Source organism: Hylobates moloch, unplaced genomic scaffold (genome assembly GCF_009828535.3).
Source record: "Hylobates moloch isolate HMO894 unplaced genomic scaffold, HMol_V3 SCAFFOLD_10, whole genome shotgun sequence".
In the NCBI taxonomy this organism is placed as follows: domain Eukaryota; kingdom Metazoa; phylum Chordata; class Mammalia; order Primates; family Hylobatidae; genus Hylobates; species Hylobates moloch.
The window spans coordinates 6,956,142-6,982,795 of record NW_026652285.1 but is presented as its reverse complement, the minus strand read 5'-3'; the positions used below and the strand labels follow the sequence as shown (position 1 = coordinate 6,982,795).

Genomic DNA, 26,654 nt, shown 5'->3' with positions numbered 1-26,654 from the left:
AGCCATCGCGCCCGGCCATCCATATCAATTTGATAGGAAAAAATTCATCTTCTTTGTGCCTTAATTGAAAAGAACCAAGATTAACAGCAGAAACTACAGCCAGTGCCAAAGACATCTCAATTGGTTCCACTTCCCCAATTCTGACTGAAAAATTAAAGGTGAGCAAACTTTTCACTTAATGGGTGCCTAAAGCATTGCACCCAGATCAGCTGCAGACTACAGCAAAGCTATCAATGGAACTTTTAATCAAGTGGGAACAAGATCCTGAAGGATTTCTTCAAAGAACTATAACAGGAGGCTGTGCATGGTGGCTCATGCCTGTAATCCTAGCACTTTGGGAGGCCGAGGTGGCGGATCACGAGATCAAGAGATTGAGACCGTCCTGGCTAACATGGTGAAACTCCGTCTCTACCCAAAATATAAAAAATTAGCAAGCATGGTGGCAGGCGCCTGTAGTCCCAGCTACTCAGGAGGCTGAGGCATGAGAATCGCTTGAACCCAGGAGGTGAAGGCTGCAGTAAGCCGAGATTGTGCCACTGCACTCCAGCCTGGGCGACAGAGCAAGACTCTGCCTCAAAAAAAAAAAAAAAAAAAAAAAAAGTGTAAATAAACCATGGCTTTACTGTTACAGTATGATCCAAGAGATGAAGCACAATCAAAGCAATGGCTACCAAAAGGCAGAAGTGGTGCAGTCAAAGCAAAAGTGGGCAAGAGCAAAGGTCATGGCAACAGCTTTTTAGGATGCTTGGGGCAGTTTGTTTGTTGACTTTCTGGAGGACCAAAGAAAATAATAACATCTGTTGATTATGAGAATGCTTTGAGAAAATTAGCCAAAGCTTTGGTGGAAAAATGCCCAGGAAAGCTTCATCAGAGAGTCCTCTCCACCACAGCAATATTCTTACTCATTCCTCCCAGCAAACAAGGGCAGTTCTGTGAGAGTTTTGATGGGAAATCATGAGGCATCTACCTCACAGTCCTCATTTGGCTCCTTCAGACTTCTTTTTGCTTCTAATCTTAAAAAAAATCATTAAAGGGCATCCATTTTTCTTTAGTTAATGTAAAAAAGACAGCACTGACATAATTAAATTCCCAGGACCTTCAGTTTTTAGAATGGACTAAATGGCCAGTATCATCGCTTACAAAAGTATCTTTAACTTGATGGGGCTTGAGAAATAAAGTTTACATTTTCAATTTTTATCTTTTAACTCCCTTTTTCCACAAACTTTTTGAAGTCCCTTCATATTTACCTGGAGAGACACACACAATTATCTACTTAATGTGTTCTACTAGAACTCACACTAGTGCAACTCATTTGATAGTACAACTGCACTATATGTACATTAAATCACCAACAGTAGGATAGCTGGAAAAGTAAGTCCACACTATTTTAAAGAATTGTATCATAACTATAAAATACCTTGCTTATAGCTTGTGAATAACAACTGTTGTCTTATCATGGGTTATATAATCTGGCCAGACTCATATGTAACAATAAAAGCATTCTTATTAAAGCTTACCTTTACAGGAGTATAGAATACAATACATTACTAATAGTAGTTGCCTCCTGGGAGGGGATGAGGTTGGTTGGGAGATACGGAGGATTTATTTTCCACTGGATATTTTTTGTTACCTTTTAAACTGTGTATATCATGTTTATAAAATACACATGATATAAAAATTCATATTTAATTAAAAGTTGTGGAATAGGAACAATACAATTGACAGTGCAGCACACCATAGTCAATATATGCAAACAAACAAATCAGATATATATCAACAGAAGTTGGAAAACAATAAACAAAATAAAAGTTGACCTTATTGCGTAGTGGGTCATGTGTTTTTCCCCCTATTTTTAGGTTCAGTAACTTTTTAAAGGAGGTGTGCTACTTCTAACTTGCTTATGCATAATATCTCTGTATCTGTTTATTTATCATTATCTCTGTATTTATACACACAAATATCAAACTTAGGACCACCTTTATCAACTGCTCAAACACGGTTTTTTGTTCAGAAGAATGATTATTTGCTGAAAGCATCCTAAGCTAAATTCTGTGTAGAATTATGAGTTGTAATGCTTCAACAGTAGCAACTGTATTCTCACAGCCAAACCTCAATGTTAGATGCATTTCTTTCAGGAATAATCAATTCTCCATTCTAAATTCAAGGAACACTCTAGAATATACTTGATAAGACACTAGGATGAGTAGAACATATATGGAACCTACTGTAAATTAATGTTGTAAAGGTAAATAATCACTATTTTTGGTCATTAAATTGTGTGCAGTAATCGATGTACCAATTTGCACATGTAGGCAACAGGACAATGATTGAAAACTTACTGTTCTTGACTCCATCTACAATGGCATAGTTGAATAGCAAAGACTCAAATGTAATATTCAGTCTAGCATCTACACTAAGCCCTGACAAACAACAACAAAAAAGCAGGTGGGGATGGGGGGTGATGTTTGTAAATGTAAAAATGGCAAAAATAATTTTTTTTTGCAAAGACTTAATGCAGCTTTTTCATGTTTCATTTATTTATTATCTAGTTACATACTAGGAAAATCCACATCATTATGCAGCAGGAAGAATTACATACAGATTTTCTCTTGCCTAAGCAAAAGAGGCAAAGTTGCCCTGCCATGGAGAGATAAAAGCTTTTAGACCTGGAAGGCACCAAACATTTTCACCCTGTAGTTAGGAAAATAATCTAAAATCTTTCTAAATGATCATTAAGCATTCATGATGTTTTCCATATTTTATCTCTAAATTAATCAGAAAATTCTCAAAACCGAGAGGATAGGGGAAAGCATGAGACAGAGAACACAAGCCCACAACTACCGCAGGGTTTTCTTTAACTTTCCAAAAGTAAGAAGAGCATTTTCCAGGCTTGATCTTCCTCGCCTACGCCACAATGTCAAACTACTAAACAGATATCTCCACAAATCACTGCCTCTGCCTCACCTGTTTTATGTAATGGTGGAGAGTTGTGATCTTTAAAAAGTCTTTATAATCAGATGTATAGTGAAGAATCATGGGTAAAAAGACACAATAGTGAATGACTTTCTTATAAAAAGACACAATAGTGAATGACTTTCTTAGGATACTTTGTGGTAGAATGTTGTAAATTGTTGAAACTTGGTAATTGGTAGATTGCTTATACAACTAACTGTGTACTATGTACATCTAACGTTTCTCTAATAATTTTTTAAAAAACTATTTTATGAATGTTTCAAAAGATTGAACAACCATTTCTTGACCTGCAGACTGACAGAGTCATCTTGACTCTTCTTGGCTAGGGTATGGAATACATGAAGTATTCAGGATCATTCAGTGAGTGATAATTTAAAAAATCATAGTAATACTTTTCTAGAACAGGTTTTTTTTTTTTTTTTTTCCACATAACACTATATGTGTCATCCATGTTAATACATTTAGGTCTGGTGGCCGGGCGCAGTGGCTCATGCCTGTAATCCCAGCACTCTGGGAGGCCGAAGGGGGCGGATCATGAGGTCAGGAGATCGAGACCATCCTGGCTGACACGGTGAAACCCCATCTCTACTATAAATAGAAAAAAAAAAAAATTAGCCAGGCGTGGTGGTGGGTACCTGTAGTCCCAGCTAGTCAGGAGGCTGAGGCAGGAGAATGGCGTGAACCTGGGAGGAGGAGCTTGCAGTGAGCCAAGATTGCGCCACTGCACTCCAGCCTGGGTGACAGAGCAAGACTCTGTTTCAAAAAATAAAAATAAAAATAATAAAAAAATATATTTAGGTCTGGTTTACTTTCATTACTGTATACCATTTTATTTTCATCTTGTATAACAAAGTGAGGTAGTCCTTTTACCCTGCATTTTCTTCCTTCCTCACTCCTTTCTTTCATTTTCACTTTCTCTCTTTCCCATTCATTTTTTCCTTTCTTCCTAGGTTCAATAGATTCTCCTGCCTCAGCCTTCCCGAGTAGCTGGGATTACAGGCATGCGCCAACACGCCCGGCTAATTTTTGTGTTTTTAGTAGAGACAGGGTTTCACCATGTTGGTCAGGCTGGTCTAGAACTCCTGGACTCAAGTGATCTGCCCACCTCGGCCTCCCAAAGTGCTGGGATTACAGGTGTGAGCCACCGTGCCCGGCCAGTAAAATTGCTTTCTATAGCTTTGAAAATGCGCCCAATATTAGAGCCATACTTGTCCAGCTGACCACTGAAGATCAGAAGAGATATAATACAAATGCTTTCTCTTCACAGCAAAGTATGTTCACCTGTGCCACCTGGTGGTATCTGTCATAAAGTAGGTGGAATCATGAGAAGCAGGAAAGACCTCACAGAAGAAGGGTATTCATTCTCACACAAGTAGGTACAACCACCAGCTATCATTAGTGAGTTTCTTTTTTCTATCCAAGCTCTTGGGTAAGTCTTTTTGGATCAATTATCTCATATTATCTAACAACGATCCTGTAAGGTAGGTATTATTAATACCCATTTTAAAGACGGGGAGAGGCCAGGTGCAGTGGCTCACGCCTGTAATCCCAGCACTTTGGGAGGCCGAGGCAGGCGGATAATGAGGTCAGGAGATCGAGAGCATCCTGGCTAACACAGTGAAACCCCATCTCTACTAAAAATACAAAAAATTAGCCAGGCGTGGTGGCGGATGCCAGTAGTCCCAGCTACTCGGGAAGCTGAGGCAGGAGAATGGTGTGCACCCGGGAGGTGGAGCTTGCAGTGAGCCGAGATCATGCCACTGCACTCCAGCCTGGGCGACAGAACGAGACTCCATCTCAAAAAAAAAAAAAAAAGACAGAGGGAGAAAAAAGTTCGGGGAGGTTTTCTGCCTAAAGTTGTCCAGATAGCAAGTAGCAGAGATAGAGTTCAAATTCAGGACTGCTGATTCTAAAGATCACATTCTTCACCTTAAGCAAAATCACCTCATCTCAATTTATCACTTCATTACCTACTAAGTTCATTATTTTAAATTAAATTTATCATATAAAACATGTAAGAGATTTTTATCCCCAAACATCAATTATATCATTGATTGAGAGTCTGTTGTTTGTCTATTCACTGTCTGCTTAACTTAATATAATCTTTTCTATAATCATAATAAACATCTATGTATTCTGATCAGAGACACCTATACTGTGATCAAACAATGGGGAAAAATTACTTTAACCAGAAGTCACAACACAAGGTTACAGACATTGAAGGAAGCTTCACATGCAGTGAGAGAAACAATCAAAGTGCTACTTTACATACACTATAATACCTCTGATTAAAATTTTTCATCTTAGAAAATCCTGGTTTGTTGGTTTCATATTTAAAGGTGTACATGATGCAACCACGGATGACATGCTAGCATCTAGAAAAGAGCACAGAAGTCAGCCGAGTGACCAAGAAAAGAAAAAAACGCTATCCTCAAAAAATCCCCAAATCTCAGCTTTGACCAGATTTCACATCAGATAGGGTTGTTACAGATGTTCTTCACAAAGTCATAAAATACAAAGAAAGCAGAGTATAAAAGACAAGAAACTGATGGCATAAAGGCACTGAAGGCAATACAGTGTTTCTGGCCCTCTGCCAAGTTCCACAGAATCACACGGCCAAAAGTCTCCTGTCCTATGACAACAATAAGGGGAAGAAGAGATTGAAGCTGCAGAGAGACAATCTGTGGCACTCATGCACCTCCCTTATGCCTCGGTTACTGGGCTGGTTACCTTCAGTAAGAAAAATCAAGAGAGAAAAATTTTTTCAAAGAAAGAGAAACTCAGTAATAAGAGTTTATACATTATCAAAGCAAAATTAAAACTTTTGATAAATGGAACAGTCAAAACTCCAGAAACAAAAACAATATTAAATATGTTAGCTTCATAATCAGCAGCTAAAAGAGGCTTCAGTACAAAAAAAAAAAGTAGCTATGCTAAAGACACAAGACTATAATTTAAAACAAAGTATTAAAACATATGGGAAAAACTAAAATCATATATACATTAATTTGAAGAAAGAAGGGATTTCTAGGTATTCCCGGAAATAAGAAATAATTCAAAAAGATAGCTTAAAAATGTTTATGAAACATACATTTTCCATAAAGAATAGCACAGGCTGCTTTGTTTCTACTATTTTATAATCAGGAATTATTTGCAAACTATTAGAAAATCCTGTCGCTACATAAAATGTGAAAAAAAAAAAAGTAACAAGACAAAGACCTTGACTTCAGGTGTCCTAGCTGCTTGTTTCCTCCTCTTTTAACATGTCTTGGGTCTGAATTTTCATGAGTTTCTGGACAAGTTACGAGATTCTAGGGCAGGGATCTCCCCAAATCTGAAAGTTGAAAAAGATTTTCACACCCTTAATTATAAAGATGAGAAACCTGAGGCGTAGAAGGCAATGACTCACTCAAGGTAACAATGTGAAGGAAGTCAAAACCATCAGTGTCTGGATTTCCTGTTTCCTAAGTAAAGGCCCTGTCATACATAAACTTACACTGGAGCAGTCACAAATCTGTAAGGTTATCTGGGAAATCAATGAACATAGAAGCACAAGATGGACAAATAGAGGTGCAATTGAAAACTGAGCAGAAAGGCTGAACTACAGAGTTTCCCTGATATTTTCTGGAATATTTAAAAAACTATTATATAGTCAGGAGAGGGTAGAACACACCTTTTAACACCACAGAAATCAATTTTTTATTATTTAAAAGATGGTAGGTAAGCACAGGCCTTCTATTAATGGCAAAGAGATGCAGATATACATATAAACAACACTACCATAAAGAAGACATTTTTGTTTTAGCAAAATCCATATTTATATGATTACATTTCCTACGGTCGAGAGCAGCTATAATTAATGGATTTCCCTCCTTCTCCTAATGCAGCCATTTGTCAATTCAAATAAAGAAGGTCCAATCAATTTTGATGTATTTAGTAAGCAATTTGTCAAACAGTGCTATAATCCAGTTAATATATTAATTCTTGTCATGGAGAGAGTTCTAACAACTATGAGGTTTTCCATAACTGGAGAGAAAAAATCTGCGCATGGATGCAATGGTCATTTCTATGGAGATAACACCTCTGTGTCTCAATATCTGAGAGCATGCAGTAGTACATCACTTAATAGGAAAACCATTTTGTTATAATAAAACCCCTGGGTCTCCTGGACAGGGTGGCAGCTAATTCACTGTAATAAACTGAGTTTCTTCAAATCTCTGTGTAGCTCATGTATTTTTAATAAAATAAACAAGCCAGTATATATAACAATAAACACAACATCAGTAAGTTCTAAGGGGAATAGGGCTTTGTTAATACAAAGCCTGCATCTTAAACTTCAAAAAACATCTATAAAATAATTTTTATACTTTATAAATTTATTTTAAATACTTTAATTAAAATAAACTATAAGTTAAAATTTTAATTTGCCTCTTAACATTTCTTCATATGACTTGCAAAATAAGTGGTTCTCAGTCTTTTATTTTTCCTGTCCCAACATATTTCCAGTAAATTACTGACAGAATTCTATCAGTATATAATATGGGCACTGTACTAAGGCCACACAGTTAGTTACTACTGGTGGTCAAGACTCCCAACTCGTGGAAGGCTGTCCTTCAGTTGACACCATGTAAAGCTCTGGACATGACACTTTTCATCTTTATTTCGGCCACTAATCAATTTCTATCTCCATCTCTTCCCAAGTCTGTCTATACACTTGGAGCTGGAGACAGAACAAGTACATACGCAGAGCTTTCTGGCAGGTGGTCCACATTTACACCACAAAAGAAATCTGGAATGCAGTGACCAAGGAAGGGTCAAATCCTTTTCCAGCCTGGTCACTACCAGTTTGGGCAGAACAGAGGGCTAGAAGAAGACAGGTTTTGAGCATGTCACAGATAACCTCCAGAGCCATCCTGAGCAGATCTGGCAAACACTTTTGAAAGACAGTAACTCTCTCCATTCACTATATCCAAGGCTTTCTATAGTTCTCTATCAGGAAATGCAAAATCAGAGATGAAGGCAAATCATTTCTAGAAAATAAAATGGAAAAACACGGCAATTTTTTTAAACTAGAATAAGAAGAAAGAAAAGAGATAAGGAATACATTTATTTTCCAGACATCAGGATCCCCTTGGCCCATTTATAAACCATGTAAGAGCAGAGAAAAAAAAAATTAGAAGAGTAATTTGGCACAGGGCTGTGTATTTATTTAAAAACCTGCAATGTATACCAGTTCTCCAGACTACCAGACGTCCCATTGTTTCATATGTCTGCTGAGAAAGGTGCCCTATGTGTCAGAAAAGCACACTGAATATTTTTCAATGACCCAGGGGGCAGAGGTCATTTATTATAAATGGATAATGAGACCTAATGCAGTGCTCTGAGTATGGACAAAGAAAGGGTCTATCCATAGCCTCTGGTGGATTGGTCATTCAGGCTTTTACTTCCTCTGCACACTTAATGGAGTCAAACAATTGACAGAAATTCTATAGAGAAGGCTGAAACTGAGAGAAACAACTGTATTCTAACTCTGATAGACAAATACAAATAGCGACCCTGAAATGGCGCCAGAATTCCTGTTACCACTAACACAGCAGACAGTTGTAGCATTCCTCCTAAATTCCCAGTCATTTATTAGCAATTAACCGTAGTGATGGAAGTGATGCCACATCAACCCACAAGCTCCTGCCAATATCAACTCTTTACATTACCGCAGGTAAGCAGAGACAGACCATTCTTTTTAGCTCCTCATTTTTTGGAGAAAAGGGCAAACACATATCCAAATCCTGCATCCCCTATCCCCACTACCCAATCATAAAAACACACATTCAGGGACATCAGTATCTGTATGTAAATAACCTTAAACTTACGTGAGATAGCATAAATGACATCAGGAGCAGAGTTCTGATAGTCTACAGGCTTTACAACCAACAGATGCTTTTTCTTTAATCTATCAGAATCATGTCCTAGCCCAGCCAGATCTGTCAATCCAGTGCAATAAATATGACTAGCTTCAGTGGAAAAAATGCTTACTCTCAACGGTATCTGAAAAATAGCAAGTCATACAACAATCTGAAGGAACACTGAGATACTACTATCACATAGAATTCTGTAAAATAAAGACACTAAAAAGTAAAAAGCAGCCCTTTATAGAGACATTCCTTTTGTTTCACTTCGATACTAAGAACAATTATGACAGGGCCAGGTGTGGTGGCTCATGCCTGTAGTCCTAGCACTATGGGAGGTCGAGGTGGGTGGACAGCGCCTTGAGCCCAGGAGTTTGAGACCAGTCTAGGCAACATGGCAAAACCCCATCTCTACAAAAATAGAAAAATTAGCCAGGCATGGTGGTGCACACCTGTAGTCTCAGCTACTTAGGAGGCTGAGGCAGGAGAATCGCCTGAGCCAGGGAGGTTGAGGCCGTAGTGATCTGTGATCATGCCACAGCACTCCAGCCTGGGGGCAACAGAGTGAGACCCTGTCTCCTCCTGGCCAAAAAAAAAGAATTATGACAGGATGGTGGTATGACATGCACACTTTTTTTTCCCAACTGGTAAATACTAAAGCAAATGACAGAAAATGCCAAGATTAGCTTCAGAATAGGGTACGGATCATTAGGTTGTAATGGAAAGAACTTTTAATGTTGAAACATCTCAAGACCAGCAATGACAGAAAAACTCAATGAACTCTATTCCACAGGTCTGAAGATCTATGCAAAGACATGGAGAAGTAGGTAACCAATGAACACAAACGCAAAAAGGGAAATCTAGTACAAACATTAAGTCCATCATTTACAACGTTTGCAGATTGTTGATGGTACTTTCATTCCACTATCTGACATCTTTTCGGCGAACAAGAAACTTTCATTTCATAATATTCCCCAAGTTATAAAACATACATGTGGCTAAATTCAGGGTCTAAATGTCTCAAATGTTTAGTTTCTTAAAGAAAAACACTGTTTCACTGAAATCATTTCTCTACGGAAGGATATGTCAACTGAGAAGTTTAAGTATAAATAAGTGAAATTTTAACTATCCCAGATTTTCAAACCTGGATAGAGCAGTATGACACACCCGATGGACAACAATGGACTATAAACACTCTTTAAATAAGTCCTACATTACAAGTTTCCTCTACAAGAGAAAAACATTTCTTTCTTCCCCTTCCACCCCTACTCAGTCTTGGGCAAATATTTATTATGGACAATGCAAGGAAATATTGTTGAGTGCCTCCACCATGTACAGTACACATACCACAACAGCAATGCAATCCAGGATGTTAGGTTAAATCTAATGTGACATTTGAAAGGGAGCAGCTCATAAGAAAATTGCTGCATATTTAATTGCTTTTCCAGGGCACTGACAATATCCATGGTAGAAAACACCAACAATTTCTTTAACTTTTTGTATCGTTGTCTTTTTTATAGGCAGCAAGGAGTTGATAACAGCAACATGCACAAAACATATCAGCACTGGACTCAAAACTCATGAAACAACAGGATAGTAAAATCTTTTAAAATGACTTCATTCTAAACCCAAATGCATGGCTTTATATTAGAATGAAAAATATTGGCTCTTTCTAGTCTCAATGTTGTGGTTTGTATGCCAGCAGTACAAAATTTGTTTGGGAATCAAGATCCCTAGAATTTAACCTTAATCATGTTGCAGACTTCTAATTTTAGTACTCCTCTACTAAAGCTCAATACTACTTTTAAGTCCTATCTACTTTATTGTATGTAAATGCCAAAAAAAATGTAAGTGAAGGCCAAGAGATTAGGAAAGCAATCATATTTTTTAAAGCCTATAAATCAATAGACAGTCCAGCTATTCAAAAGAAACTCACCACAGCCCAGGCGTGGTGGCTCACGCCCGAAATCCCAGCACTTTGGGAGGCCAAGGCGGGCAGATTGCTTGAGGTCAGAATTCAAGACCAGCCTAGCCAACATGGTGAAACCGTGTCTCTACTAAAAATAAAAATATTATCCAGGCATGGTGGCACACACCTGGAGTCCCAGCTACTTGGGAGGCTGAGGCAGGAGGATCACTTGACCCGGGAGGCGGAGGTTGTAGTGAGCCAAGAGCGTGCCACTGCACTCCAGCCTGGGCAATGGGAGAGAAACCCTATCTCAAAAAAAAAAAAAAAAAGAAAGAAAAGAAAAGACAAGACAAGACAAGAAAAGAAAACAAAGAGAAAGAAAGAAAAAAGAAAGAAAGAAAGAAAGAAGAAAGAAAGAAAGAAAGAGAAAAAAAGGAAGAAAAGAAAGGAAGTAAGAAGAAAGAAGGAAGGAAGGAAGGAAGGAAAAACAAAGAAAGAAAGAAAGAAAGAAAGAAAGAAAGAAAGAAAGAAAGAAAGAAAGAAAGAAAGAAAAAAGAAAGAAAGAAAGAAAGAAAGAAAGAAAGAAAGAAAGAAAGAAAAGAAACTCACAACGGACTTAATTTTCTTTAGTATAATAAAAACTAAGATTCTGTCAAAGGAACACAACTACTTCAAAGTCAGTTTCCAGTAAGACTTTTTATAGTTGTTAATTCAACTCATGATCCTCTTTTCTAATTCCCAAAGCATTGTTTTACGACTTCCATGACACCAAATTCTGTACTAGTTGCTTTTACTTCTAATCACTTGCTTTTACTTCTCATATGCTAACTTCTAACATGTCGTGCTGTCTATGGTTCCATAATATTCCATATGGTCAAACATGTAGATAAGGAAGAGGAAAATAAAAGATATAAAGAAGATCCAAATGGAACTTCAAGAGATAAAAAATATGATACCCTAAATGTAAAATACATTGAATGAAATTAACACGAAGGAAAGGAATTAATATACTTACAGATACAGAATTAAAAACTATATACAACCAGAGAGGAAAATAAGAATAAGAAAATCTTTACAAAGATTCAGTAAGCTGGGAAAGTATCAAGTGGTCAACATAAATAAAACTGGGGTCCAAAAAAGGGAAAGTGACAGAGAGAGTGAAAGAAAAATATTTGAAAACATAATTGTATAAAAATTTCCAAATTTGATGAAAACTACAAACCTACAGATCCAAGAATCCCATAAACCCCAAGCAGAAGAAAAGCACAGCATAGTTCATAGCTTTTTCTCTATTGTTTTTATGTTTTCTGTTTCACTGATTTATACTCTGATCTTTTTCCTTTTTTCCTATATTTTCTGCTTTGCATTAATTTCCTCTACTTTGTCTAGTTTCTTAATGTGGAAGCTGAGGTCATTGATTTCAGATCTTTTCCCTTTATAACATAAACATTAACCATATAATTTTTCCCTTGAGTATGGAATTCGTGCCATCTCACAAAATTTCCTGTTTTTCTTTAAGGTTTTCATTTTGAATTAGCCAGGCATGATGGTGTGAGCCTATAGTCCCAGGTACTCAGGAGGCTGAGGAAGGAGGATCACTCAAGTTCAGGAGTTGGAGGCCACAGTGAACCATGACCAAGACACTGCACTCCAGTCTGAGTGACAGAGTAAGACCCTATCACCATGAAAAGAAAACAAGTTTTTATTTTGAAATGATTAAAGATTCACAAAAAGTTGCAAAATAGTACAGTGATGCTCTGTGTACCTTTCACTCAGTTGCAAAATCAGAAAATCACCATTGATACAATCCAGAGACTTTATTCAGATATAATGAAATTTACATATACAGTTTTACACTCAATTTATGTGTGTGAGGGTCTATTCAATTTTATCACAAGTGGAAATTGGTGTAACCTCCACTACAATCAAGATACAGAACTGTCCTATCACCACAAAGATCAACCTTGTAATAATTCTATATAAGCACATTCACCTGCTTCTCTCCCACCCCATCCCTAAGCCCTGGGCACCACTAATCTATTATCTATCTCTATAATTTTGTCATTTTGAGAATGTTATATAAATGAAATCATGCAGTGTGGAAACTTTGGAGATGGGCTTTCTTTTCACTCAGAATAATTTTCTTGAGGGTCATCAAACGCGTCCCAAGTATTAATAGCTCAACTCACTTGTAAAAAAAACTGAGTGGTTGTCAAAGATATGGATATATCTGATTTCAATCTCATTCAGTTAAAAATAATTGGCCGGGCACGGTGGCTCACGCCTGTAATCCCAGCACTTCGGGAGGCCGAGGTGGGCGGATCACGAGGTCAGGAGATCGAGACCACGGTGAAACCCTGTCTCTACTAAAAATACAAAAAATTAGCCGGGCATAGTGGCGGGCACCTGTAGTCCCAGCTACTCGGGAGGCTGAGGCAGGAGAATGGCGTGAACCCGGGAGGCAGAGCTTGCAGTGAGCCGAGATTGCACCACTGCACTCCAGCCTGGGCGACACAGCGAGACTCCGTCTCAAAAAAAAAAAAAAAAGAAAGAAAAAAAAGAATTTCTTAATTCCCCTTAGATTTCTTCTGTGAACCATGGACTATTTAAAAGTGTGTTTAATATTTCCAAATATTTGTGCACTTTCCAAAGATCTTTCTGTAATTCATTTCTTACTTAACTGTTGTGGTCAGAGAATATACTTTGTATGACTTGAAACCTTTTAAACTTACTGGGATTTGTTTTAGAGCCGAGAAGATTCCCTATATTGGTCAATATTCCCTGCACACTTGAAAAGAATGTGTATTCTGCTGTTGAGTGAAGTGTCCTTCTTAGTCTGATATTAATGTAGCAATTCCAAGTTTAAAGTGTGTTTCTTGTAAGTAGCATATAGTTAGAATTTACTTTTTAAATCTAATTTGACAATCTCATTTTTTATTAGAATGTCCATTTATAACTAATGAGTATTGATACGGTTAGAATTACATCCTCTTGCTTGTTTCCATTTTATTTCCTTTGTTGGCATATTAGATACAACATTTTGTTTTTGTTATTTTAGTAGTTGCTTTTGAGTTCATTATGTACATCTTTAACTTACCATAGTTTACCTTTGGGTAATATTATACCACTCACATATATTACAAAAATCTTACAATAGTGTAGTTCCATTTCCCACCCCCCGGCCTTTATGCTACTGCGTACACACGTACATATACACACATGTGTATGTATACATACACACGTATGTATTAAAAACAATATGCCTTTTTTATGTTAACAGTCAATATTTTAAAACAAGTCAATTATATTTTAAATTTTAATTATTTACATTTTTACAAATTAGAATATCTCATCCATTTAACTACATTTTTTCACCATTCCCAGTACTCTTAATTCCTTTTGTGCTGATGTAGTTTTCTTCTGCTTTAAGGACTCCCTTTAACATTTAATATGAAGCTGATAACTTCTTTAAGCTTTCATGTATCTGAAATTTCTAATATTTTGCCTTCATCTTCAGAGATTTAGGGGGCAAAGGCAGTGCATAATTCTGGGTTGATGGTTATTTTCTTTCCATACTTAAAAGATATCTTCTGGCTGGGTGCAGTGGCTCACGCCTGTAATCCCAACATTTTGGGAGGCCGAGGTAGACGATCACCTGAGGTCAGGAGTTTGAGGCCATCCTGACCAACATGGAGAAACCCCGTCTCTACTAAAAATACAACAAATTAGCCAGGAGTGGTGGCGCGTGCCTGTAGTCCCAGCTACTTGGGAGGCTGAGGCAGGAGAATCGCTTGAACCCAGGAGATGGGGGTTGCACTGAGCCGAGATCACGCCATTGCACTCTAGCGTGGGCAACAAGAGTGAAACTCCGTCTCAAAAAAAAAAAAGAAAAGGAAAGGAAAAAAAATCTGCTTATCTTTGCTCTTGGTGTGTAACATGTCTTTTCCTCTGGCTGCTTTTAAGATTTTTTTCTTTGTCAATGATTTTAAGCAAATTGATTATAATACACTTTGGTATGCCTTTCTTAAGGTGTCCTGTACTTGGGATTTACTGACCTTTTTTTTTTTTGAGACAGAGTCTTGCTCTGTCGCCCAGGCTGGAGTGCAGTGGCGCAATCTCGGCTCACTGCAAGCTCCGCCTCCCAGGTTCACGCCATTCTCCTGCCTCAGCCTCTCCGAGTAGCTGGGACTACAGGCGCCCGCCACCACGCCCGGCTAATTTTTGGTATTTTTTTAGTAGAGACAGGGTTTCACCGTGGTCTCGATCTCCTGACCTCGTGATCCGCCTGTCTCGGCCTCCCAAAGTGCTGGGATTACAAGAGTGAGCCACCACGCCCGGCCTTACTCACCTTTTTCTATCTGCAGTTTTATAGTTTATATCAAATTTGGAAATATTTTGGCTATTATTTCTTCTGTCCCACCCCCTTCTTCAGAAACTCTGTTTACTAGTATATATTTTCCCACAGTTCAGTGATACTCTTTTAAAATTATTTTCTTTCTGTGTTTCATTTTAGAAACAAGATCTTTATCTTGCTCTATCTTCAAGTTCACTAATCTTTTCTTCTATAATTTATTTATTGATTTTATTATTATTATTATTATTATTTGAGAAAAGGTCTTGCTCTGTTGCCCAGGCTGGAGTGCAGTGACAGAATCACGGTTCACTGCAGCCTTGACCTCCTGGCCTCAAGCAATGTTCCCACTTCAGCCTCCTGAGTAGCTGGGATTAAGGGCATGCACCACCATACCCAGCTAATTTTTCAAATTTTTTCTTTAGAGACAGGGTCTCACTCTATTTCCAGGCTGGTATTGAACTCCTGGCCTCAAGCGATCCTTCCACTTTGGCATCCCAAAGTGTTGAGATTACTTTTCTGCAATTTATAATCTATCTTCAGTCTTATGCAATGAAGCTTTCTCCTCACACACTGTGGTTTTCACATCTAGAAGTTTTTTATATTTAGATCTAAGTAATGTAGAGGTCTACTTAACTTTTTGAACATATGGAATACAGTCATAGTAACTGTTAGTGTCACTAGTCCTGACTCTGTGTGACCATTGTGCCCTCTAAGACACTCAGATGGTTGTTTCCTAGGCTGCAGTTTCCTCAGAGGCACCAGTAGTCTGTTGAATACTGGAAAAGGACCCTCTGCAGTCTTCAGCACTTTTTCTCTGTGAAGATGTCCCCTGATATCCTGTCCAAAGAATTCTAGGTGAGGGTTTGAAAATAGTAAATATTTTGGGCCTTTGTGGGTCATATGGTCTCAGTTACTATTACTCAACTCTGTGATTATAGCTTAAAAGTGGCCACAGACAAGATAAAAATGAAACGGTGTGGCTATGTTCCAATAAAACTTTATTTACAATAAAAGCACATTGTAATTTGCCAACACCCGTTCTTCTCTGGTCTTACTGGACTCTCAGCTCTGTCTCCTCAACTGAGGGAGTCCCCTGGGTTTCACTTGCTTTCTCCCTCACTGTAACACAACCTAGAAACTCCAGAGACAATAAACTAAGGCAAGTGCAGGGCTTGTCTCATTTGTTTCCCATCTCTCAGGGATCGTTGTCCTTCATTCCCTAACGTCAGATGACTTGAAAACAATTGTTTCGTATACGATTTCTGTTTCTGTTGTTGCTACATGCAGGAAAGTAAATCTGACCCCTGTTAGTCCATCTTGTTGGGAAGCTACTACTCAACTGGAAACTCAAGAAATAGTCAATGAAACTAAGAGAACACTAAATTTCCCCAAAACTTGAGATCAAATTGAAACATATAAAATATTCTTTCCATCTTTCTCATATTCCTTTTAAAGTTAGAAGAAACCAAGTATACACCCAATAATACACAGGGAAGTACTATGGACCCCAGTCACCTTTCTATTGTGTATCAAAGCTATATTTCTGTTGAATGAATGTATATTTCTATTACAAATAAAACTCAGTAAGTTTACAGAGGAACTTTTCACACACTCACAGACTGATTCAGAAAGAAGTCCAAACTCTGAAAAGCACTCTGCCACAAAGCTAGTTAATGTCAGCAACTTAAAAACACGGTTGCTGCCAAATTACCTGAAAGAAAGGAGGAAACATTATTTTTCCCTTAAATAAGGCTTTCCTAAGGCAACTCAGTAAGCTCTGTTTTTAATTTACAAATTGGAAGCTCTACAGCAGATTGAAGAAAAAGTTATTGTCTATTTCGGGATCATATTCAAAGCTGGTTGGTATTTACTGATATGTTCTATGGTTTATCTGCGTTTTTGGCAAAGGAATACACTGAAATATAATGCCTGTGTTGGAAGGCAATATAGTATGTAATTTTTATTTTAAAGAGAGTAAATACAGTGCTAACACAGAAATCACTAATGACCTCTGCTGTCATCTTCTTATAAACTATTCACAAAATTTCTTTGACCAAGGCAAAACATCTTTTGGATTATAAATTCTTGACTTTTACTTTTACTGAGTTAAACAGAAAAATTAGATTACCATCTATATATTTAGTTGGCATATATAAATTAATCTGTGAAACTGCTGAAATATCAGACTTTTAAAAAACTTATTAAAAATACCAATTTCATACGGTTCCACCTAATAACAGAGAAGTCATCTGTGCCTCTACAGTGACCTCTGTATGGAGCATCCTAGTATGATCTAATTTACAATACACCAAAATTCCTCAGTTTGGGGTATCAATTTGTGATACAGCAAAATTCTTCAATAAAAATAAAAATTCATTAATTTTGGTCATTCCATTCAATTAATATAGGTAGGAAATGTTACTATAATTGAAGAATACAGGATCTGGCGTTTTTACTTACTTTATATTAAGGTTACATAAGAAGTGTTTAGTGTTTGGGGCTGGTTCCCTTTTCCTTCCACCACAAGCCACCCTTTTTGCCACATATACAGAACTTGTTTATTAACTAGCAGTGTATTTATTATGATTACTGGGCTGGAAGGGGAGTGGAGATTCCTTGCTAAACATCCTGCTCTCCTACTCTCTTCTCACTGAGACAAAGTCTCTTTCCAATTTCCATTTACATCATTCTTCGTCTACTATTATAATAATTTCCGGAGTTTGCACAAGTCTGCTTCACTTGATCCACAGATCCAAATACAAAAAAAAAATGCTTGCAACATTTGTGAAGTTTGTATTAGAGTTTACTAAAAAGTTATACAATCAGCTTTCCATATCCCTGGTTCCGCATCTATGGGTTCAACCAACCTCAGGCTGAAAATATTCTGTGAAAAAAAAGGATGGTTGCGTCTGTACTGAACATGTCTAGACTTTTTTCTTGTCATGATTCCCAAACAATACAGTGTAACAACTATTTATATAGTACTTACATTGTATTAGGTATTATAAGTAATCTAAAGATGACTTGAAGCATACAGGGGGATGTGCATGGGTCACATGCAAATAATAGTACCAGCATCAGGGACTTGAACATCTGTGGATTTTGGTATCTAAGGGAGGTTCTGGAACCAATTTCCCATGACACCAATGAATGACTATATTTGAAAATTCTTTGAGAATAATATTTATTAAAGTCTTCAAGTTGGGAAATCAGAGGTAATTTCCAATATAGTTAAGGAAAACAAAAAACTTTCTGGCACCAGGTATGGTATACTTGTGTTATAAAAGGTATAATATCCTTCCAAATGGCTTCAGTAAGGGAAATCTGGGGGAAAGCAAGAGTAATAAAGTCCGCTTAATGGCTCTAACTTGCAGAAAGGGTGCAACAGATGGGTGGGCATTCTCTTGAAACTGGCACCAGTATTATATAAAAAATATATAATTTATATATATATAAAATATATAATTTATATATATATATAAAAATATAATTTATATAGAGAGATGAACTCTCACTCACTCTGTTGCCCAGGCAGGAGTGCAGTAGTTCAGTAGTGCAATCTTGGCTCACTGCAACCTCCAACTCCTGAATTCAAGTGATTCTCCTGCCTCAGCCTTCCGAGTAGCTGGAATTACAGGTGTGCGCCACCACATCTGGCTAAATTTTGTATTTTTAGTAGAGATGGGGTTTCGTCATGTTGGCCAGGGTGGTATCAAACTCCTGGCTTCAAGCGATCCCCCCGCCTCGGCCTTCCAAAGTGCTGGGATTACAGGCATGAGCCACTGCGCCTGGCCGTGTTTTTTTTCTTAAGAGACAGAATCTTGCTCCGTCACCCAGGCTAGAGTGCTGTGGTGTAATCACAGACCACTGTAACCTCAAATTCCTGGGCTCAAGTGATCCTCCTATCTCAGCCTGCTGAGCAACTGGGACTACAAGTGCATATCACCATGTTCAGCTAATTTTTAAAATGTTTTTGTAGAGACAGGGTCTCTCTATGTTGCCCAGGATGGTCTTTAACTTCTGGCCTCAAACAATCCTCCCACCTTGGCCTCCCAAAGTACCAGGATTACAGGCATGAGCCACCATGCCCAGGCCAGGTATTCCACTGTAAATGCTGAATACAAAAAAGGTTTTATAAATTGTACCAAAAGTCCCAAAGGTCTATCATTTGAAAATATATTCTTCTGAGATAAGAAACAAAAGCTTATAATAATAATGCTTAAATGTATAAACTATTTTACAGTTTTAAAAAGGACTTTATGCTGGGCACAGTGGCTCGTGCCTATAATCCCAGCACTTTGGGAGGCAGAGACGGGGTGGATCACAAGGTCAGGAGATCGAGACCGTCTTGACCAACATGGTGAAACCCCATCTCTACTAAAATACAAAAAATTAGCCAGGCGTGGTAGCACGTGCCTGTAATCGCAGCCACTTGGGAGGCTGAGGCAGGGGAATTGCTTGAACCCAGGGGGCAGAGGTTGCAGTGAGCTGAGATCGTGCCACTGCACTCCAGCCTGGCAACAGAGCAAGACTCCATCTCAAAAAAAAAAAAAAGACTTTAGCATCACTTCATTGATCATCATGACACCTCTATAAGAGCAAGTATAATAATTGACATCTACATTTATCAAGTTATTGCTGGATTTAGAACTAGAACCCAGGTCTTTTCACCTTTATCCCAATATTAGTCCACCTGGAACTCAAAAGGTCTAAAATGAAATGCATTATACAGTAAGTCCTCATTTAACATCATTGATAAGTTCATGGAAACTGTGACTTTAAGTGAAATGAAGTAATAAAAAACAAATTTTACCATTGACTAATTGATATAAACAAGAGTTAAGTTCTCATGGCGCATATATATATATATATATATATTTTTTTTTTTTTTTTTTGAGATGGAGTCTTGCTCTGTCACCCAGGCTGGAGTGCAGTGGCGCAATCTCAGCTCACTGTGAGCTCCACCTCCTGGGCTCATGCCATTCTCCTACCTCAGCCTCCCAAGTCGCTGGGACTACAGGCGCCCGCCACCACGCCCGGCTAATTTTTTGTATTTTTAGTAGAGACGGGGTTTCACCATGTTAGCCAGGATGGTCTCGATCTCCTGAACTCGTGATCCGCCAGCCTCGGCCTCCCAAAGTTCTGGGATTACAGGTGTGAGCCACTGCGCCCCCGCCTCTTAAGGCATATTTTTTTTCTGGTCAAAAACATCAGTAAACTTCTGAATAAAGACCCCAAATGCTTTAATACTAAACATCAAAATAAATGTGAGCTATATATACATTTCAGAAAGATTAATGAAAACAGGTAATAAAACTCACTCATTTTCTAGTGAATCACTGAGTAGTGGAGCTTGAAGTGCTGGTGAGTTAAATCAAGGAATAAATGTTTGCAAAGTGAAAATTTTAATGAGCACCTCCTACAACCACGAAGTTAAAACACAGATAATAACCAAAATGCCGGTCTTGCTGAGCACTTTCAAATAGCATCATTTATTGTTGTACATTTGTGTGATTTACCATATATTTTAAGAATTTTTATTTTACAATAATTTGTATTCACTCATTCAGAGTTGTGGGCGGACAAAGCCTATATCCTGGCAGCTCAGGGTACAAGGCAGGATCCAACCCTAGACAGGACACCATTCGATTGCAGGGCACTCTTGCACACACAGGCCCATATTTACTCAGCCTGGGACACAATGTAGCCATGCCAATTAACCTAACATGCATACCTGTGGTATCAGGGACAAAACCTGTATACCCATTGAAAACCCACGCAGACATGGGGAGAACGTGAAAACTCCACACGGGCAATGGCTCCAGGCAGGGAGCGATTATTTTTTCTCATCAGCCTTATAAAGAATTGATGTTAAACAAAATAACATCATTCAAGGACCTGCTGTATTCCATATTAGAAACCACAGAATCATTAGTAACTACTTAGTTTCAAATTGTCTCTGTCTTCTTTGAGACGGAGTTTCACTTTGTCGCCCAGGCTGGAGTAAAGTGACACCATCTCGGCTCACTCCAACCTTCACCTCCCAGGTTCAAGCAATTCTCATGCCTCAGCCTCTTGAGTAGATGGGACTACAGGTGCACGCCACCACACCTGGGTGATTTTTTGTGTGTATTTTAGTAGAGACGGGGTTTCACCATGTTGCAGAGGCTGGTCTCAACCTCCTGAGCTCAGACGATCTGCCTGCCTCGGCCTCCCAAAGTGCTAGGATTACAGGCGTGAGCCACTGTGCCCAGCCTCTAATTCCTTTCTATGCCAACTCTTAAACATCTCACAGGTCTGTCCTGTCTTCTCTGTAATACAGCATTAATTTAAGGTCTCATCTTGCTCTAGGATCACCTAGCCTCCACTCCCTTCCTCTGAATTTCCTGACGCAGTGCTGCCAGAGTGATCTTTCTTTCTTTTTTTTTTTTTTTTTTTTTGGTGAGATGGAGTCTTGCTCTGTCGCCCAGGCTGGAGTGCAATGGCACGATCTTGGCTCACTGCAACCTTCGTCTCCCAGGTTCAAGTCATTCTCCTGCCTCAGCCTCCCAGGTAGCTGGGATTACAGGCATGCACCACCACGCCCGACTAATTTTTTTGTATTTTTAGTAGAGATGGGGTTTCACCACGATGGCCAGGCTGGTCTCGAACTCCTGACCTCAAGCGATCCTCCTGCTTCAGCCTCTCAAAGTGCTGGGATTACAGATGTGAGCCACCGCACCCAGCCCAGAATGATCTTTCTAAAATACAATTTTGATGGTGTCATTCCTATGCTTGAAAACATGTAATGGCTTACTACTGCCAACAGTAGTGGTTCTTAAATTAGGCACCCAGGGATTTTTGTTGTTCTGAGCATTAGACAAAGGTGTTTAGGGCAGCTAAAATCAAGCAGAGTGTAATGTCAATAAGGTCAATCACTGGAACAAAAAACAATTAACAGATAGATATAGCTATATCTTTTCCCCTATATGTTTTGTAAATATTTCAGACTTGTATGTCTATTAAATAGACTTAATAGGTATCAAAATAACACCACAAAACACAATATTAACTCTGAAAGAGTCAACTATGCTTAATTCAACAATTAGTTAGTTTTGCTCCTTGAGAGGTAATGGAAAATGTACTCATGATTCTTATTTCATATCATATTCATGTCATGTATTTTTCCAGTTCATATGATAGTTAAATATATGCTTAAAAAATCTAGAAACTAACAACTTCTATATGCACTGCTTCTTGAATCAATCTGAAAACCACTTACATATCACCCGTCTGTGATGCTGTAGGCAACACACGTCACTGCTCTCACAGTTCAATTTATAACCCTCCACTGATACACCTACCCCACTTTATTTTACTTTTTTATTAAATGTCTGTCTCCTGAATCAGGAAATTCATTGAGGAGAGAAGCAATATACTAATCTCCTTTAAATCAGAACTGCCTCACACATAGTAGGCACTCAATAAAAATGCCCTAGAAAAAGCAGAGAGTTCAACAATAATATGAGAGAGCAAGACTGCCAACTATTGATTACAGGTATGGAGTTTCATAACTTGACAGCAAACTCTATAAAATATTTCTGTTTCCAGTATAATATATAACACATTATAAAGATAAAATAAAATCATTCGACAACTATTTTAATTCATGCTTTCTAATATACCGGGCAAGACAATGTGTTAAATACAACAAAGTTTAATTAAAAACATGTCAATGTTGATTTTTAAGAATTTTCTTTAAAACATGCACTACTCAGAGCCATCAAATTAAATTAAGGATTCTGTCTATATCTACAAAACTGAATTATAATTGTAAATAATTTTTAATTCTATAAACACAAACTGGATAATAAATACTAAATTGCCTTTAAATGCCTCCCATATAAAAAGGCTGTATCTAGGTCAATGAACTAGGTTCAGTCTCTACAAATGCTCATGCTTAAACATATAAGTAAACAAACAAATAAACAAATATACAAATATAGTTGAAATCTTTACCTCATTATTGCAAGTAAAATTCTACCAAAAGAAAAGCCTACTGGCATAGTTTTCATAGTTGTACTTTTAACTGTGCTAAGTTTTTGGGTTTTTTTTTTTCCACATTAGAAACAGATTCCAAGCTTTATGAAACTTTTTTATTATATCCTAGTATTTTCAGGTAGTTGTTTTTATGTTTGTTTGAATTTTTGAGCCCTCCAGATATTCCCTATCAACTTAACTTTTATTACAGGAATATATTTCATAGGTAAAGAATATAAGCAGTCAGAGACATAATGTATACTAAGGCTTACAGTTTATATTCGTATTAAATATCTTATTTGCCTCAGACTGATTCTTTAAGGCCTATGGCCTATGGCCAGTGGTAATGTTTGCTTTCAAAGCTAGCATTTTAAGATGAAATCTGAATAGACCATACGAAAGGAAAAAAAAAAAATCTGAACTACTTACGGCCAGCAAGCAGGAACTGATAATACTGTACTGCATCTGCAGCGAGGAGCAGAGGGTGGTTTGCATTAAATGGTGGCTGCAATTCATTCCATTGAGGGGTTCTAAGGAAATAGGAGAAGAATATTAATATTTAAGCTTAATAGATGGGATGTAAATCACCATGACTGTCATCACTGATGAACAGTGACTTAAACTCACACTATTTTTGTGATCATTAAAATGAACTTGTAATCATTAAAATGAATGTGCTGAAACCTGAAACACAAGGCCATCTGCTTAGAAAAAATAAAAAGGTGGCAGTCTTTCATACAAATAACATGCAGTCAATATAAGCTTAACAGCAGAAGACCCTCCAGCAGAATAGGCAAGACATTCAGAAGATTAAACAGGTGTAAAATTCAAATGTTACAACTAACTGGTTCTAATTTAAGTAATTTCTGATCTCTCTATTCTTAAAATATGTGTATATTTTAAAATAAAATGAAGTAGGTAAAAATGGTTAATAAAACACAGCTGTGTAAATGGATGACCTATTATAGATCAAATTAGCATCTGAGCTCTAAAATAAGTTACTATTTCAACAACGATAGTGTAGTAATTTTAATTAGATCTGCCCACTCCTAAATAAGTTTGATAAATCAGATACTGATCAGATCAATCCAGCATAGTAAAGTAGTAGTAAAGAATGCTGGAGCCTCCAAAAATCAATACAAGAATATTTTAAACTGTCAAAAGGACAGGGATCGTTTTCATATCCATTTTTATCTGTTTCCTTCCATACATGTCAGGAGCAATTTTTTCTCTCCTGGACAATGAACTATATTAAAGAGGTTTTATTCCAGGTTTTTTTTTTTCCTTTTGGTTATAGCTTATAAAGATTCTAATCATTATGCATGTTTGAGATGGACTCTGATCCTTAATAAACATTCCTACAAGGCTTAACCACGCTATCTTGGAGAATTACTTTCAGAGAAACCTTCGAATATATCTACATTAGTTTCTATTGCCCTTAATGGCTATCGCAATGTTACTCTCTATTTTCAGTGAGCATGAGATTGCAAATAGAGGAAGCATAAGTCCAAGAAAATTTAACACAGAAGTGCAAGGGGGAAATAAGTTCAAACAGAGGTATTCTCCAAGGTACATACAGAAGACAATTAAAAAAATATTTCATGGGCCAGGCGTGGTGGCTCACACCTGTAATCCCAGCACTTTTGGAGGCCGAGGCGGGTGGATCACGAGGTCAGGAGATCGAGACCATCCTGACTAACACAGTGAAACCCCGTCTCTAGTAAAAATACAAAAAATTAGCTGGCATGGTGGCGGGTGGCTGTAGTCCCAGCTACTCGGGAGGCTGAAGCAGGAGAATGGCGTGAACCTGGGAGGTGGAGCTTACAGTGAGCCAAGATCACACCACTGCACTCCAGCCTGGGCGACACAGAGAGACTCTGTCTCAAAAAAAAAAAAAAAAAAAAAAATATGTTCACACAAAAATCTGTGGGCCGGGCGTGGTGGCTCACGCCTGTAATCCCAGCACTTTGGGAGGTCGAGGTGGGCAGATCACGAGGTCAAGGGATCAAGACCATCCTGGCTAACATGGTGAAACCCCATCTCTACTAAAAATACAACAACAACAAAAAAATTAGCCGGGCGTGGTGGCGGGCGCCTGTAGTCCCAGCTACTCGGGAGGCTGAGGCAGGAGAATGGCATGAACCCAGGAGGCGGAGCTTGCAGTGACCCGAGATTGCGCCACTGCACTCCAGCCTGGGTGACAGAGCAAGACTCCGTCTCAAAAAAAAAAAAAAAAAAAAAGCCGGGCGTGGTGGCTTACGCCGTAATCCCAGCACTTTGGGAGGCCGAGGCGGGCGGATCACGAGGTCAGGAGATCCAGACCATCCTGGCTAACACAGTGAAACCCTGTCTCTACTAAAAAAATACAAAAAATTAGCCTGGCACGGTGGCGGGTGCCTGTAGTCCCAGCTACTCAGGAGGCTGAGGCAGGAAAATGGCATGAACCCGGGAGGCGGAGCTTGCAGTGAGCCGAGATAGCGCCACTGCACTCCAGCCTGGGCAAAAGAGTGAGATTCTGTCTCAAAAAAAAAATCTGTACATGAATGTTCACAGCAACATTATTTAATAACAGCTTAAAAAGTAGAAATATCCATCAACGAATGAATGGATAAACAAAATGCAGTATAACCATATAATGGAGTATTATGTAGCCATAAAAAGGAGTGAAGTTCTGACACATGCTACAACATGGATAGATCTTGAAAATATGCTAAGTGAAAGAAGCCAGACACAAAAGGTCCCATATTGTATGATTCCACTTACATGAAATGATCAGAGTAGCAAAATCCATAGAGAAAGAAAGTAAACTGGCTGCTGCCTAGGTCTGAAGGGTTGGAGAAAAATAAGGAGTGACTGCTAATGAGTATGAGGCTTCTTTTTAGGGTGATGAGAACTGATTGCAGCGATAAGTGCACAACTTCGTGAAAAGTCACTTTTAATGGGTTAATTTTATTGTATGTAAATTATGTCAAATGAAAAAGTAGTGAAAGGCCAGGTGCTCATGCCTATAATCCCAGCACTTTGGGAGGCCAAGGCAAGTGGATCACCCGAGGTCAAGAGTATGAGACCAACCTCGCCAACATGGTGAAACCCTATCTCTACTAAAAATTAGCCAGATGGGATGGCAGGCGCCTGTGGTCCCAGCTACTCAGGAGGCTGAGGCAGGAGAATCGCTTGAACACGGAAGGTGGAGGCTGCAGTGAGCTGAGATCGTGCCACTGCCCTCCAGCCTGGGCAACAAAGCGAGACTCTGTTTCCAAAAAAAAAAAAAAAAAAAAAAAGTAATGAAGCATTATTTGTTTTGCTAGGTGAAAGTGAGATTTAAAAAATTACATACTGTATGATTCCATTTATATAAAATTTTAGAAACTGGGCCAGCGTGGTTGCTCATGCCTGTAATTCCAGCACTTTGGGAGGCTGAGGCGGGCAGATCACAAGGTCAGGAGATTGAGACCATCCTGGCCAACATGGTGAAACCCCGTCTCTATTAAAA

The 26,654-nt window shown here is 38.3% G+C and overlaps 1 protein-coding gene across 1 annotated transcript in view; it reads right to left on the bottom strand.

Annotated features, from left to right (window-relative positions):
* Positions 1 to 26,654, bottom strand: part of BCAS3 (BCAS3 microtubule associated cell migration factor) — a 703,975-nt gene that overhangs the window by 326,728 nt on the left and 350,593 nt on the right. The window contains exon 20 of the mRNA XM_058445347.1: positions 23,591 to 23,691. Within this exon, the coding sequence (XP_058301330.1) occupies positions 23,591 to 23,691 (101 nt within the window). The remainder of the gene's footprint in view (positions 1 to 23,590; positions 23,692 to 26,654) is intronic.